The sequence below is a fragment of the Crocuta crocuta genome, unplaced genomic scaffold, assembly GCF_008692635.1.
Source record: "Crocuta crocuta isolate KB4526 unplaced genomic scaffold, BGI_CrCroc_1.0 scaffold5, whole genome shotgun sequence".
NCBI classification, from domain to species: domain Eukaryota; kingdom Metazoa; phylum Chordata; class Mammalia; order Carnivora; family Hyaenidae; genus Crocuta; species Crocuta crocuta.
The window spans coordinates 1,554,036-1,570,557 of record NW_027530500.1 but is presented as its reverse complement, the minus strand read 5'-3'; the positions used below and the strand labels follow the sequence as shown (position 1 = coordinate 1,570,557).

The 16,522-nt window shown below is 52.2% G+C and overlaps 1 protein-coding gene across 1 annotated transcript in view; it reads left to right on the top strand.

Moving 5' to 3' along the window:
• MYO7B (myosin VIIB) overlaps positions 1-16,522 on the top strand; it is a 77,635-nt gene that overhangs the window by 16,286 nt on the left and 44,827 nt on the right. Inside the window, exons 6-14 of the mRNA XM_077766786.1 lie at positions 1,790-1,911; positions 5,549-5,691; positions 6,363-6,476; positions 7,852-8,005; positions 10,157-10,233; positions 11,365-11,484; positions 11,791-11,933; positions 13,760-13,970; positions 14,642-14,777. Coding sequence (XP_077622912.1) covers positions 1,790-1,911; positions 5,549-5,691; positions 6,363-6,476; positions 7,852-8,005; positions 10,157-10,233; positions 11,365-11,484; positions 11,791-11,933; positions 13,760-13,970; positions 14,642-14,777 — 1,220 coding nt within the window. The remainder of the gene's footprint in view (positions 1-1,789; positions 1,912-5,548; positions 5,692-6,362; positions 6,477-7,851; positions 8,006-10,156; positions 10,234-11,364; positions 11,485-11,790; positions 11,934-13,759; positions 13,971-14,641; positions 14,778-16,522) is intronic.

The window sequence follows — 16,522 nt, the reverse complement described above, 5'->3', positions numbered from 1 at the left end:
TGAAACAATACTTGTCTGAGATTTGTCTCAAAATAGGACAGGGTAGGAAACAAAATTGGCCAGGGGTCAAAGCTGGGAATCGGACTGTGGGAGTTCCTCATGCAAACCGCAAACTACAGGAGTGTCCTGGGGAACTTGTGGGAGCGCAGATTCTGACTGCGCTCAGGGTGGGCCTGGGACTCTGCACTTCTAACCAGGTAACAGGAAGTGCTTTTATTAGCAAGACACTGTTCAGTCTCCATTTGGGTATTTTTAACGTTTTAATGTTTATTCATTTTTTTATTAAAAAATTTTTAATGTTTTTATTTATTTTTGGGAGAGACAGAGCACAGGCAGGGGAGGTGCAAGGAGACAGGGAGACACAGAATCCGAAGCAGGTATCAGGCTCTGAGCTGTCAGCACAGAGCCCAAGGCGGGGCTTGAACTCATAGACTGTGAGATCATGACCTGAGCCAAAATCAGAAGCTCAACCTAGCCACCCGGGCATCCCAATGTTTATTCATTTTTGAGAAGAGAGAAGAGAGGGGAAAGGGGAGTAGGGAGAGGGGAGAGGGAGAGGGAGGCAACACACAAGCAAGGGAGGGGCTGAGAGAGAGGGAGACACAGAATCTGAAGCAGGCTCCAAACTCTGAGCTGTCAGCACAAAGGCTGATGCGGCACTCGAACTCACAAACCGTGAGATCATGACCTGAGCTAAAGTCAGACACTTAACCAACTGAGCCACCCAGACTCCCCTCAGCATCCATTTGTAATGTTTGACATTTTCCATAATAAAGAATAATTGATACAAAAGTGACATTCAAGCCTCAATAATAATAGTAATATTAATTACTACTAACCTGAGTGTGCTATGTGCCAGTTTCGAGTATATTTTTAACTTAATTCAACTCCCTTAATTCAAACTATTAAAAACAATGTTTCATATCTTACCATTATGAAATTAATACATATTCAGTATGAAAATTTTATAAAATTTTAGAAAACTATTGTTGGAAAAAAATTGCTAGATACTTTTGGAAGAGACCGCTTCCCCTATGCCCTTGGTTACAATTATACTGAAGAGTATGGACATTTGTCATTTATTGTACCTAATAGGCATTGCTCACATTTACTGAAAGCCCCATATCGACTTGGCTCTAGTGTTCTCTGACTGGAGGGACCATATCTAATCTCCCCCACTTTATGGTACTTCTGATTTTCCACAATTCTTCTTTTTTAAGACTTTTTTTAAAGTAATGTCTACACCCAATGCGCGGCTTGAACGTACAACTTTGAGTCACAACTCCACCGACCGAGCGAGCCAAGCGCCCCTGATTTTCTGCAATTGTGATGATAAGTGAATACTGCTTTAGTGAGCAGAAAGCTTTGTGGAGAAAGCTTTTTCTGATTTTAGAGTTGCTTTCTTGGGCTCAAGGCTGGGTGACTCTGAAGGTTTTTGATACCTATGCCGCATTGCTTTTCAAAAGGAGTGATGCAGTCTCCCCTCTGGCCAACATGAACTCACAGCTCAGGGAGAGGGTGTTCCATCAAGACATTGCACCATCTGGCACCGTTCATTCATCTGTAGCTACTGCAGGGGGCTCCCGTCCAAGCAGGGCAGAGAAGGCAAACATGCCAATGACTAACCCAAAGCAGACAGCTGAGACCCACAGGGCCAATGTGGTGGGATCTGTGCACGGGGAGAGGGCAGGCCCGTGGTGGGTCTACAGAAGTGCTGGAGGTACTGTTTTCTTGCCTGTTTTATTATCGGCTGTTTTACTGACTGACGCCTTCCGTGCCCTCTCTGCAGCGGTGAGTCCGGGGCAGGGAAGACGGAGACCACCAAGCTCATCCTGCAGTTCCTGGCCATGGTCAGCGGCCAGCACTCGTGGATTGAGCAGCAGGTCCTGGAGGCCAACCCCATCCTGGAAGGTAAGCGGTCACCCTCAGGACGGGCCCTCCTCCCCAGGCCCTGCGGGCTGGAAGCTTCCTGCCAGGAGGTGCCCATGGGGAAGGACAGGATTGGCCGTACACTTTCAGCGACTTCTCAGGATCCTCAGGATGGGAAAGACCAGCATGAAGTAGATGGTAGTGTGGGGGCTCCCGGGAAGGAAGAAGGGGAAAGACCGATGGTCTTACGAGCTTTCGCTAAGTGTGATTTTCACGGGATTGAAACAAGTATTCCTTTTAAATACAGACTGGGATGAAAACTGTTTGGCAAATGCTGGGTGTGTCCGCCTGAGGGAAGCAGTTGCGAAGCCTGTGTTAAGACGGTCTGTTAGAGGTCTACGAGTGGTGACCCCTGTGCAGGATGAAGGGGGAGGTGGCCGGAACGGATAGGACGTGTTGCCCCACTGGGACGCCCATAGGACACTCAGGAAAGGGAAAGCGGAGTTTGGTAGGATGAGGTTCAAGCTACATGCAGACCTGCCCAGGCTTTGTCTGGCCCAAGGGGGAGCCCAGAGCAAAGTGCCTGTATAAGTGCCCTGCCCTGCGCACAGTGCCGGGTCTCAGTGTCCCCTTGCTCAGTCCCTGGTGGGGGCAGTCCAGAAATGTGCAACCTTGACCCCCCCAGTGCCCAGCCATGGTCAGTGGGTTCTCTCCTGTTTCTTTATAAGAGGATGTTTGCATACAGTTGAAGTTCACCTATGGTTTTATGAGTTTTGACAAACATGCAGAACGCCCATCATTCTCCTGACATGGAATGTTCCTATCAACCCAAAACTTCCCTCATGGCCTCTCTTCCCAACGCCAACCCTTGGCGATCACCAACTTCCTTTTCTCCCCTATAGAGCTGACCCTTGACAATGAGGGTTTGGCATACGCAGGACCACTGTGGATACATGCGGATTTTTTTTTTTTTTTGATACAGTTCAATGTTGTAGATATATTTTCTCTTCCTTATGATTTCAGTAACATTTTCTTTTCTGTGGCTTACTTTATTGTGAGAATACAGTATATAATACATATAACTTACAAAGTATGTGTTAATTGAGTATATTATCGGTAAGGCTTCCAGTCAGCAGTAGGCTATCAGTAGTTAAGTTTTGGGGGAGTCAAAAGTCATACACAGATTTTCGACTGCACAGGGAGTCAGCGCTTCATCTTTTCCAGAAGGTTATATAAATAAGATCAGATGGTTTGCAGCCTTTGGAGGCTGGCTACTTCTGTTAGCATGATGCATCTGGGATTTTTCATATTGCTGTCTGTATCAATAACTTGTTTCTTTTATGACACTGCATAGAAGTGTCAGTTTGTCTGTGTATCAACCAGCTGAAGGATGCCTGGGTTGTTCATAGTTTATGGTGATTTTGAATAAGGCTTCTGCAGACACTTGCATGCAGGTTTTTTTGTGAACATCTGTTTTTCTCCTGAACGAACATGTGAGCATAAAGTCATTGGGTCAGATAGTAAGTGAGCCATTTGACCTTTGTCAGAAACTGTCACGATGTTTTCCAGGTGGCTGTGCCATCTTGCATTCCCACCAGCAAAATACAAGAGCTCTAGTTGCTCTGTGTCCTCGCCAATACTTGGTACTGTCAGAGTGGTTATTTGCTACTCTTATTGATGTCATCTCATCATGGGTCTTTTTTTTTATGTTTACTTATTTATTTTGAGAGCGAGAGAGAGAGTGAGGAAGGGGCAGAGAGAGAGAATCTCAAGCAGGCTCCATGTATAGCACAGGGCCTGACGTGGGGCTTAATCCCTCAACCCTGGGATCACGACCTGAGCTGAAACCAAGAGTCGGACTGACTGAGTCATCCAGGTGGCACTCACATCATGGTGTTCATTCAAATGTCCCTAATGGCTAATGATGTAGAGCATCTTTTCATGGGCTTATTTCCTATCTGCATATCTTCTCTGTATGTATTCAAATCTTTTGCCGATTTTTAAATGGTTTCCTTATTAATGAATTGGGAGCTCTTTATATATTCTGGATATAAGCCCCTTTAAGATACACGTTTTGCAGACATTTTGCCCCAGTCTGTAGTCTGTCGCTCTGTTCTTCTGACAGTGTCTTTTAGAGGGTGTACATTTTAGATTTTGATAAAGTTCCATTTATCTTTGTTTCTCTTCTTGATTATGCTTTCAGCGTTGTATTTAAGAAATCTTTGCCTATTGCTTCTCGGCCTTTTGGCTAAGATCAAGTAAAGAAATCCTTGCCTAACCCAGAGATTTCCTTATATGTTTTCTTCTAGATGTGGTGCAGTTTTAGGTTTTAAATTTAGGTCTATATCTATTTTGTGTTCATTTTTTTCTATAGTCCAAGATCTGAGTCAAGTTTCTCCTTTTTTCTTATTTTTTTCCTTCCATTTCTTTTCTTCTTTTCTTTCATAAGGATATCCAAGAATTTCAGCCCCATTTGTCAAGAAGATCATTCTTTCTCCATTAGATGGCCTTTGTACCTTTGTCAACAATCAGTTGACCATACATGTGTGTATCTGTTTCTGGATTTTCTATTCTGTTCCATTGCTCTCTCTGACTACCCTTCACCAGCACCATGCTGTCTTGAGTTCTGTAGCTTAGTCAGTTTTCCCCTCAGGTAGCACCTTCCTCTGGTGGTGGTCTTCTTTTTCAAACTTGGCCACTGTAGGTGCTTTTTCTTTCCATATACATTGTATAATCGGCTTGCCAGTTTCTACCAAGAAGAGCCTACTTCAGGTTTTCTTGAAAAGAGACCTGCCACCAGGTTCAACCACGCAAAGTAGGTTTCTGAAGCACAGTTAGCCCTTATCGGAGCCTTTGCTGCCTGTTGGGGTTCCACAAGAGAGAGAGAGACCAATGGCTCTTTTTCCTTCTTCTCATGGGACTAATTCTGTATGGTGGTATTTTCCAACTGCAACCCAACCCACCAATGAGTCATGAAATCAGTCTTTTAGGACAAATTAAATAGTATAGAATGGAAAATACCCCAGTGCTTCACTCTTGGTCAGAACCAGTATCGAATATTTTCTTTTAATTACACATACAGGTGGGGGGGTGTATACAATAAGACACATTGCAAAGGGTCTTTCTTATTGTGGGTCACATCAGAGAAGCTTGCACAAACAGCTCTATAAAATGCACCTCTGATCATGCTACAATCTGAAGGCCTTCTGGTCTGACCTCCCATCTGAGCCTGGTCCCTGCCAGCTGTTGCTACTCTCCCTGCAAGCTTGCCCTCCCAGCCCCTGCCCTTCAGCCTGAGCAATCAGTCCAAAATGCCAGTCTGTTCCCCCACTCCCTCAGGAGGTTTCCTACCTCTCCCATCACCTACAGACTAATTCCAAATATCTTAGCCTGGCATACAAGGCTCAATACTATTAACTAGTTCCAGCTGCCTCCCACTGCTTTCCTCTATATTTTATGCTCCAGCCAATTTACCACTCTGCAGGCACACCTGCACCTTCCCTTGCACTCCATCTTCCTCTCAGCATACTTGTGGCTGCCACCACTCTCCAGTGCAATGCTACTCATCCTTCAACTCTGGGATCAGCCACCTCCTCTCAGAAGCCTTCCCAGATGATCCCACTAAAAGTAAATTTCCTCCTCTCTGTTCCCATCATGGGCATCACCCTCTGGCCCTCAGCCTTCGGAAATGCCAAGACAATCCGAAATGATAACTCAAGCCGCTTTGGGAAGTATATTGACATCCACTTCAACCCCAGTGGGGTGATCGAGGGCGCACGCATTGAGCAGTTTCTCCTGGAGAAGTCCCGGGTCTGCCGGCAGGTGAGGCCTCCCTCTGCTGCACTGGCCCTGGGGAGACCTCCTCCCACCCCAGGACGGGAGTCGGAATGAGGAGGCTTCCAAGACAGGTTCCCTTCCATCAATCTCACGCCTCCCAGGGACCTCCCCAAATCTTCATAGATTTTCTGCCACTGTACTTACCCTGAGATGGGCCAAGGACCCCCTAGAATTGCATAATGATGGTCCTTTCCTAGTATTTAAGACAAAGAAATAATAGGATTTTCTGTTTTGAATTTTCCATCCATAATATGTTCAACATTCTTTGGTGTCTACTACTCACCTCTGCTAGAATTCATTCTAAGTCCAGGTCAGTCCCCAGCTAAGGATCTGGGTCCTGGTATCACTCCCTGGCTTGCCTTTAGGCAAGGTGCCCTCAGGGCTGGGAGGAGCAGCAGAAATGCAGAGAAGGCCTGGGAACCAGGAATTTGTAGCGGGTGGCCTTTAGCACAGGGCTGTGGACGAGAGCTGACCTTGGAGGCCCAAGATGAGGGCATCTACCGAGCCGAATGTCCCTCGGGTCAATGCCAGAGCCACATCTGGTTGACAGATCTTGGAACAGAAGCTGGGACAGGGCTGGAGGTGAGAGGAAGTCCTGCAGCCAGGTAGCCTCAGCGGAATGCTTACTGGGCTCTCTGGACCGCCTTCCCCACCAGGCCCCAGAGGAGCGGAACTACCACATCTTCTACTGCATGCTCTTGGGGATGAGTGCAGAGGAGAAGCAGCTGCTGAGCCTGGGGACGCCCTCCGAGTACCACTACCTGACAATGGTGAGGCCCGCGCCGCCTCTCTCCACCCCACCCCTGTCCTCCTGCCCCGCCTCAACCTTCCCACCTCTGCCAGCACCACCGTGCCCAGCCTCCCACTAACAAAAGGAGAAAGAGAAAGGAAGGCTGCGTCCTGTTGGGAGTTCCCTTTTTCCATCCCCCACTCCACCCTTCTCCTGTTTAATGATGTCAGAGACGCTTACCCTTGTGCTTCCTTATTTTCTCGAACTCCTAGTCCTTGCCCACACACCTCAGCTTTCCCTGGCTCCAGCAGTCAGAGGGTCTAGTAAGTGATGGAGAGTCGTAGCCACACTTCTCCTTCCTCCATTTCATTCCAGTTGTCCATCCTTGTAGGTGCCCGTAGAACTTGAACTCCAGCAAAGCAGGGACCTTGCCCTTGCTTTGGGCTGTACCCCCACTGCCTGGAGCTACGGGATGCGAGCAGCCACCCAGCTCAAGTTTGTCAAAAAGGGGATGGAGGAGTTCCACCTCTTGAATCTCTTCTGCCTAACCCCTCTCTCCTCCATTCACTGTCGCACACTCCTCATTTCTTGCCTGGATCCTGGTGGTGGTTTCCTCCAGCACCCTCCCTGTCACCAGACTTGACCCCTAATCATCATCCCATCATCTATTCTAGACCTTCCTTCCACAGTGCAAGTCTGACAGACCTGCAGGGGCTCCCTGTGGCTCCTTGCCATGGTTTCCAAGTGCCTCCAGATCCCAAACCCCTCCACTTCTCCCTACTATGACCCCTGCTTCCTTGCCAGCCCTGCCCCTGCCTCCACAGCCTAGCTCCGCTGTTCTCTGCCTACACCACCTTCTCTCTGTGATACATGGAGCACAGTGTGTGCTTCCTCCAGGAAGCTTTCCCTGACTTCCCAGTAGGGTCGTCCTGGCCCTCTTTGGTCTCAGCAGCACCTGTGACAGCGTATGACACTGTCATTTGCTTCCTGCTTCCCTTCTTGGATGCACGGTGCCCTACATGGGCCGGGTCTATCCATTTATGAATTCCCAGCAAGCAGCACAGGCCCGGGTGCACAGGGAGCTTTGGAAGGTGTTTGTTAAAGCACTGAGCTCACAGGATTCCCCAGAGAGGTTAAGGCAGGTGTTACTATGGATGGGTGACAAATAGAGGCTTAAAAAAGCTCAACAGCTTGGCTGAGGCCACACAGCTTCTGAGCTGCTATGTCCGTGTTCCCACGATCCCACCTCCGGAAGCACGTTTGTGTATCTTCTGAGCTGGAGCCCCCAGCGGGCCTCTCAGAGTTCTTAGGGGCCTTTGGCTAAGTCCCTGACACGTCTACACCTTGCTAGCCCTGTGATGGAGGAGGTGGGATGTGGTGTGGCCCCCAGAATGTTGAGGTGCCCAATCTTGCAGGGAAACTGCACCTCGTGTGAGGGTCTCAATGACGCCAAGGACTATGCGCATGTGCGCTCCGCCATGAAGATTCTCATGTTCTCTGACTCAGAGAACTGGGACCTCAGCAAGCTCCTGGCAGCCATTCTCCACCTGGGCAACGTGGAGTTCATGGGTAATGCTCTCCACTCAAACTCTACCCCCTGGGGAGGAGGACTGGAGGGACCAGGATGGGAGGAGGAAGAAATCCCTGGGAGTTCTCACCTCAGAAGCTTGTCAGAGCCACACAGTCTAGCCCTGTCCTGGGAAAATGCACTGAAAATTGTAGCTATGATTTTGGAGATCTTGCAGCATTACAGGGAAGATGTCATAGCTGAGGGCCCTCCAAAGATGAAACTCTGATCAATCCCCCTGTTTTAGCTGGGACCCTCCAGGGCTGCCCCCTTAAGATAAGGGTGAGCCAGAGTAAACAAAGCAATCCATAAACTTGCAAGTCTATTTGTAGGCATCCGGGTGGTCTGGGCATTAGGGTGTCTTGGCCCATTCGTGCCTCCAAGAACCTGACAGAAGTTCCTCTCTGGAGGAAACTAGCATCAACTTTGATTACAAATTATTCCTTTAAACAGTTTTTCAAACACAGCATCTCACATGCAGCCAGGGATAGATAGGAATGAGGAAATAAGATATCATGAGTAAGAACCAGCAGAAATAACAGGCAATATATATAGAACCACAAAGGCTTCAGATATTTAGGATTATTGGACATAAACCATAAAGCAGCTATGCTTTCTATGTTCAACAAAAGAAAAGATCAAGCTTGAAAATTTAGACAGGAAACTGGAGATGGAAGATGTGATATTATAGACTGTAAAAGGAACTGTGTAGAAATTCTAAAATTAAAAAAGGGAAAGACCAAAATTCAGAACTCAATGGATGGTTTTAGCAGCCAGTTTTATACACGTGGAGAGGGAGTGTGTAAGCTGGGAAGAAGTTGGAACACAGCATGGAGATACAGAAGGGTGGAAACTATATAAGAGAGAGGAGGAGATGTGGGGGACACAGTGAGAAGCTATAGCGTAGCTTTAATCAGCGTCCTAGAAAAAAAAGAGAGAAAAGAATGGGGCAGAGGCAATATTGGAAGGAATGGTGGTTGGTTCTAGATTCATGAAGGATAGCAATTCACAGAACAGTGAGGAAAGGACAGACTTTTCAATAAACTTTTCTAGAGCGATTGGTTGTTCATGTGGAAAACATGAACTTGGACGCCTCTCTCGCACCATGTAAGGAACTCTGCTCTGGGAGAGTTGTTGCTGTGCCCCTGTGATCCACCAAACTGTGGTGACAGGTGGGTGCTGACATGCACACAGGGGGCAGAAGGACCTGGAAGAGCATTAAAAATGTGATGTTGAGGAGGTGGGATCGGGCACAGAAGAATGCAGGTCTCGTGGATCAGACATTCGGTTAGATCACACTTAACAAAATTTAAAAACAGGTGAAATTAAATGCTGTTTAGGGACTCATATGTAGGTAATAAAAGGATCATGGAAAGCAAGGAAGTGGTTTCCATTAGTGAAAGGGACGTGGTCTTAGCAGGAAAAGACCACGAGGGCTTCGGATGTTGGCCAGACTCTGTATCTTGGTAGTAGTAGTGGTTACACCATGTCGACTTAATCATCATTTATTATAACACGCCTTCAGCTTCTATACACTTTTTTATCTGAATGCTTTATTTCATAATTTTTTCACATTTAAAAAAGAGATTATTGATATATACATAAGTCGCACTTCCCCGCTCTGTCCGCCCGGTAGTCCTGAGGTGGAGGTCGCCTCAGAGAAGGGAATGAGCTGGGGGGCTGGTCAAGAGGCCCGTGCAATAGGAGTGGGCCCGGCTTATAGTTACACTCTGTTAATGTCTGCTTATTGGCCTGAATGAATAAATGAATGCCGAGATTTCCACGGAGAGCAGAGTGGATTGAAGGGGGGCGATGGCTCATCTTTCTCTTTAGTAGACCCCATCCCGCACACACCAGCATCAGGCTTCTGCCTTCAAATAAGCCCTCGTTTCTTCAAACTTCACTTTGACCCAGGGCTATGATCTCACTGAGCGGAGGGGAAGTAGTCTGTTATCTTCCTTCACAGCTAAGGGGCTGGTAATCACCGGGGACATTGGCTTCCGCAGAGGGTCTGGGAGAGGCAGTGCCCCACATCCAGGAACAGTTGCCTCTAATAGGTGGATCTGGGACTGCCCCAGGCCCGGGCCCTATGGGGATACCTGTTCCATCACTTGAGCTGCTGTGCCCCTCAGGCTTATTGCTTCTCTCCACAGCCGCAGTCTTTGAGAACCTGGATTCCTCTGATGTGATGGAGACGCCTGCCTTTCCCATCGTGCTGAAGTTACTGGAGGTAGCCTGGCCATTGTGTTTGTCACCTTCCATTTCTGTGAGGGGCCCCAGGGGTCTGCACTCAACAGCCCCCTGACTCCTGATTGTCATAACCCTTCCCAAGCTCCCACTCCTTCCGCCCAACTCCTCTCCCAGACTCTCAGCTCAACCCCGGAACCCATCTGGCACTGCAGACACAGGGGTGGGAAGCAGGGTGGGAGGCAGCGTGAGCTAGTCTTTAACAAAGCAATGAAATGATTGGTCCAGCTCTAACACACATTTCCCTCTTCCCCATGTGCCCCCTGCTCTTCAGTGGCCTTCACTCAGCATCCTCCCTCTGCACCCACCCAGTCCCCAAGCTCTCCCCACAAGGCCACATAGCCCAGTGCCCTTACACTGGACCGCCCCTGCCTCTCTTCACTAAGCCCCTGCCTTCCAGAGCTGTGCTGTTCTGGGAAAGTGGAGCCTCCCTGGAGGAAGAATGGCAGATACTGGGTGGAGAGAGATCTTTGCCCTGGGAACATTATAATGTCCTCCACGTCACACCCATTGACAGTTATGGTGGGAAATTAATACAATCAGAAGCAAGCAAACAAACAAAGCCATCACATTTTGCAGCTAATCTTCTTTATTTGGTTCAGGTTCTTAGAGACTTTGGGTTCTTGCTGACTCAGTCTTCCCTGCATGGTGAGAGGGACTGGCCCATCCGGAACCCTCCTGTTCCTTTAGGCCCTCACCCCTCCAGGCAGGAACGGCTTCGGTTGGGGAATACCCAGATGCCAATAGTCTGACCTCAGAGCCCTCCCCGCCCATTGTTTTCCAAGGTCTGCTATGGCACCAGCCCCTTCCCCAGCTCCGGAGACCAGCAGACAGCTGGCAAACCAAGCAGCCAGCGTGCCCAGGGCCCATCCAGGTTGTGCATCCTTCCCGACGCTCTGGCTCCCCAGTGCTTAGACTGCGGCTGGGCCTGGGCCTGCCCAGGACCCTGACTCAGGCCTGCATCTGGCCTGGCCCCCTGAACAGCCCCACGGGCCTCTCCCACCATCTGGCCTTGGGCACAGGGTGTTTAGTCACAGGAGAGAACAGGAGTTGGAGGCACGGAGCCAGGCCCTGCCCCATTAGCCGTGACGCCCGGCCTCGCCTGCCTTTCCAGGTGAAGTACCAGGCGCTCCGGGACTGTCTGATCAAGCATTCCATCATCATCCGAGGGGAGTTTGTCACCAGGCCCCTGAACATCACCCAGGCTGCAGACCGCAGGGATGCCTTTGTCAAGGTACAGAGCTGTGGGACAAGGGGCCCATGTGTCGATGTGCTGAACCTGGCTCCTTGCCCTGCTGGTGGAGAGCAGGAAAGAGCAGAGGTGGCTGGGCTGGCCTTGATTCTGCCAGTCACCTGCCTCGTGACGGTGGCTTCCTAGCTTCTTTGGGCTTCAGTTCCTTGCCTGTAAGGTAGGGACAGAAGCCCCCAGTAAGTCCAGGAGATTCTCTGTGGGTCCAGCCTTTGCAGGTGAACTTAGGGATGAGGGCCAGCCTTCCTCCTATACCACAAAGCCTGTGGGCTTCTCCCCTTGTCTCCTCAGGGCATCTATGGCCACCTCTTCCTGTGGATTGTCAAGAAAATCAATGCTGCCATTTTCACCCCGCCTGCCCAGGACCCGAAAAATGTTCGAAGGTCCATCGGCCTCCTGGACATATTTGGCTTTGAAAATTTCCAGAACAATAGGTATGAAGACCTCAGGTCACCTGCTTTCAGAGATGGGAGGTCAGCTTAACTTGGGGCTAGCCGGGCAGCTGGGGGGTAGCCACTTCTCCCCTGTGAGACTGCTCTGCAGGCCTGCATGTGTCTGCGGTGAGATGGTCTGTGCTCCTCCCCTCCCCCTCTCGGGTCTAGAGAAGGCCACACGGCTAAATGCATCCCCAAGTATTTGTCACCCACCTTGAGCCATCCGCTCTCCCATCACATGAGGCAAGGGTGAATTTGGACATCGCTAGCCTTGATTCAGCTGCATCTTTACATGGGACATCCCACTAGTGACTAGGGAAGGAAGGTAGGGGATTTGTGACCGTCCCTGACTTTCAAGTTTTGCAAGGGTAAGGCAAGGCAGGACATCGCCTCTGACCCTGTGTCCCAGTGTTTCAGCACCCCAGCCAGGAGGCCCACGAGCTGGAGGTGAGAGGCAAGTCAGAAAAGGCAAGTCAGACTGTGACTGTAATGAAGGCTGGGGAGGGGGATGACAGGGCACTAGAGGGAGTCAAATGAGGACAGGTGATGCTGTCAAGTGGCGGAGGACGTCACCACGAGGAAATGAGGACAAGCAAGCAGGAGCACATGGGATTGCGCCTCCCCAGGACCAGCAGGCAGGGCAGGGGCCTGCTCAGTGTGCTGGGGGGATGGGCAGGGCTGGCTAAGCCCAGTGCAATGGCAGCTCTAAGGCACAGGAAACTCAGGTGTGATTCAGATCCTCTGCCCCCAGGAGAAAGAGCTGAGCAGACCAAGCACCTTGGCTGCCTTAGAGGTGGTCGCAGAGGGTCGGTCATTTATGCAGGGGCCCCTCCCTGAGGGTCTGTGACAGGCCTTCAGTCACTTCTTGCAGGTGGCCATTGAGCGCTCTCCTGGCAGGCCAGGCGTGCAGGGAGCGGGGCACACAGCGTACCTGTCCCCTCCCCTCCTGGGTTAACAGGCGTTGAACCACCAGTCTCAGGAATGATGAGGTTTTGCCTAAGTGGGCAACATATCCGGAGGAAGAAAGGCCTCCACGAGACCCCAAGGGATGAACAGAAGGAGCCCAGCAATGAGGAAGGAGAGGAGGGAGGCAGGGAATGTGTGACCTCCCTCCCCGCCCCCCGGGGCAGGGAAGAAGTGGGTGCCTCACAGCACCACTGAGGCCCCTCCCAGAGACGCAGGGAGCTTTGTTCTGTTCTCTGCCTGTGGGGATCTGAACTGAGCAGGAAGCCCGGGAGGACTGGAAGCAGGGACAGAGAGTCCACCGAGGGGCGCGGCGTGTGGAGACGGGTCGGCTGTGTCCTGGATAGTGAGGGAGGGGGCCTGCACACAGCCTGCAGCGCGGGCGTGCAGAGGAGCAAACAGGTGGGGGCGCTGTGTCCGAGAGAGAGCGAGAGTGGGGCCAGACTCCAGGGCCGTTTGGAACTGGGAAGGGAGGAGGGAGAGGTGTCAGGTGCGACTCCGTGGTTTGTGACGCCAGCCAGGGGTGACGAGTGGAGGGGCCGTTGGAGATGGGAAGCCCGGAGGCTGTAGGCTGGAGCGGGAGTAAGGAGTAGTCGGGCTGCTGCAAAGGAGCCTGGCACGCAGCAGCCACATATACTCTAGCCTCTTGTCCCCGGGCTGGGGCTGCCCTGGGACACTGGGTCCCCCAAGGATTGTCTCTTGATGACAGTCTCTAGCTCTGTTTGCCATGGGCTGGAGGAGGTGATGGTGGCAGGGGCAGAGAGAAGGGGGAGGGGATGTGACAAGGTGAATGTGTGCATAGAGGTGGGCCTCTATGGGCTCACTGTGTCCCCCTTCTGGGTGGTGGCGCCTCCCCCCCCCAGCTTTGAGCAGCTCTGCATCAATTTTGCGAACGAGCACCTGCAGCAGTTCTTCGTGCAACACGTGTTCACCATGGAGCAGGAGGAGTACCTCTCCGAGAACATCGCTTGGGACTACATCCACTACGACGACAATCGGCCCACCCTGGACCTGCTGGCCCTCAAGCCCATGAGCATCATCTCCCTCCTGGATGAAGAAAGCCACTTCCCACAGGTGCGTCCCTGACACCACCCACCCCAGGGTGGAGAGCCCCGCTCATGGGTCTCACCCTCGAGGGGGGGAAACTCCCCGGGGGTGGCCCATGGGTCCCTGAGGTTGCTGAAACCTCTGTCAGGCATCAGCAGCCCAGTCCCAGCCTCAGCAACCTCTTCTCCTGCAAGGTCCACCTCCTACAGGAAGGCCTCCTGACTCCAGCCTCACTCCCCGTTCCCCAGCAGCAGGAGGTCACAGTCACTGTTTATTCACACCTAAGAACTCACCCCAAGAGGGGCTTCCTAAGCACCCATGGGCCTAGGGCTGCACTGCAGAGGGTGTGAGAGATAGAAATGCTTGCTTCTCACCCTGAAGGCACTCTGCCTGTCCTAGGAAAGTCTGCGTCCAAAGAACGGCAAGCCAGGGCCAGGGCGCCTGGGTGACTGGAGGGAAGGGGAGGGGAGGGTGGCGCTGTGGAGGTCAGCAGACCTGGTCTCTGCTCCCAGTTCAGCCCTCACTCACAGCGACTTGTCACCAGCCCTGAGCGGCAGTTAGAAGGGCCCTGAGTCACTCTGAGCTGAGCTGCTCTGCCCCTGTGAGAGAGTTCCTGAGCCTGTGGCTGTGCTGGCTGACCTCCCTGAGCATGGCTGAACTGTGGGACGTCAGCCCATGGGGCGTGTGCATTCTTCCAGGGAACAGACACCACCATGCTGCAAAAGCTGAACAGTGTGCACGCCAACAACAAGGCCTACCTGCAGCCCAGGAACATCCATGATGCCAGATTTGGCATCGCCCACTTTGCGGGCGACGTGTACTACCAGACAGAAGGTGGGCACAGCTCCTCACCGCTTCGCTTCCCTTCCAGATCTGGATCATTCCAGGGGGCGGGGCAGGGATGCGGGAAGAAGGCTGAGAGGGCAGGGTATTTTGCAGAGCTAACAATGGGACAACAGGAATGGAATGGACCCTGCGTGGATTGTCAGCACCAGTCATACTGTACGGGGGCCACCTGATAGCCTCATTTCAACATGATCACCTCTGTAAAGGCCCCATCTCCACATATAGTCACACTCTGAGGTCCTGGGGTTAGGGCTTCAACGTGTGGATTGGAGGGTTGGAGGGGGATGCAACTCAGCCCATAACACCGCCCCTTCTTAATTTCTGGATTCTGTCTTCAGGGTGGAGGGGCCCTTGGCCCTGGCAGGACCTTCCAGGACCCCAGAGCACAGCTGGTGGAGGGGCTGGGGGCTCTGGGCCCTCAGGTCCGCCTTAGCGACCACGGGCATGCTTGGTTCCTAAACCTCTTCTGTCAGGGACGCCTGAGTGGCTCAGTTAGTTAAGCATTGGACTTGGGCTCAGGTCATGATCTCATGGTTTGCGAGTTCAAGCCCCGCATATGGCTCTGTGCTGACAGCTCAGAGCCCAGAGCCTGCTTCAGATTCTGTGTCTCCCTCTCTCTCTGCTTCTCCCCCACTCACACCCATCCACACACACACCCCTAAGGGCACACATTCACTGTGAGATCTGTGCAGTTTAAACTCCTAATAAGGAGGGAACTGTGGCCTCAGGCCTCCTAATCAGCGAGCCATGCCCCATCCTTGGAGCCGGTAAGACACTCAGTATGAATTCTTCTCCCCCTTCCATTTGGGGCTCCCAGGAAGAGCAGCTCACCGGTCTCACACCCACACAGACTGGCCTGCTGGGGCGGGTGGGCGCACAGCTCCTCCCAGGGGCCTCCCGGCTCAGGGGCGAGGGCAGCCGTCCCTTCCAGGCTGCAAGCTCCCTGGGCCTTCCCAGGCTGCCAGACGATCAGGACTTCGTGGTGGGGGTGGGAGGCTTCTTCACAGTCTCCTTTTCCTTGTTTCCTCTTTTTAACTCCTTTACGTGAGTAAGTAGCTGCCTGGGCCAGACTTGCCCAAGGTCACCTGGACACTTAGCAGGCCAGAGCCCTGAGGAGAGCCCTCAGACATCTCCCTGCAGGGAAATCTAAACTGTAACCCAAAGGGATGCACGGTTGGCACTGGCCGCTGGTCTGCCCCAGGGCATACCTGGGAGTTACAGTGATGGCCAGGGCTGGGGGTGCTGAGGGAATGGGGTCACTCCTGTCCGCGGTGCTCCCGGGGTGGGGGTGGGGGGGCATGGCTGGTGAAGGACAGGGAAAGTCCTCGGACTGCCCACGCACCGAGCCTCAGAGCTGGTGAGAAAGGTTGCCTGGAGGCCGGCAGAGCCCTGGGGAGGGCCCTGGGAGCCTCCTGGAATAGACCATGCTGGAGCTGGTCTTGAAGAATGAGCTGGAGCCGCATGGGTGCCTGAGGAAGGAAGAGTGTACAGGAGCGGCCGGTGGGGGGCAGCGGTGTGGGAGAGCTGGGAGCTCTGTGGGTGACTTGGTGTGGGTAGGCGTGCTGTGGTGGCGACAGCACAGGAAGCATTCGGCAGGGAGAGAGGCGAAGGGCAGAGGGTCAGGGCCCTGAGCCCGGAAGAACGGGGTAGAGGGCAGAGTGGTGGGCTGTGATTGAAGGGAGGGTTCAGGCAGAAGGAGTGGCAGGGGAGGGGTGGCGGGGGTGGGGCTGGAG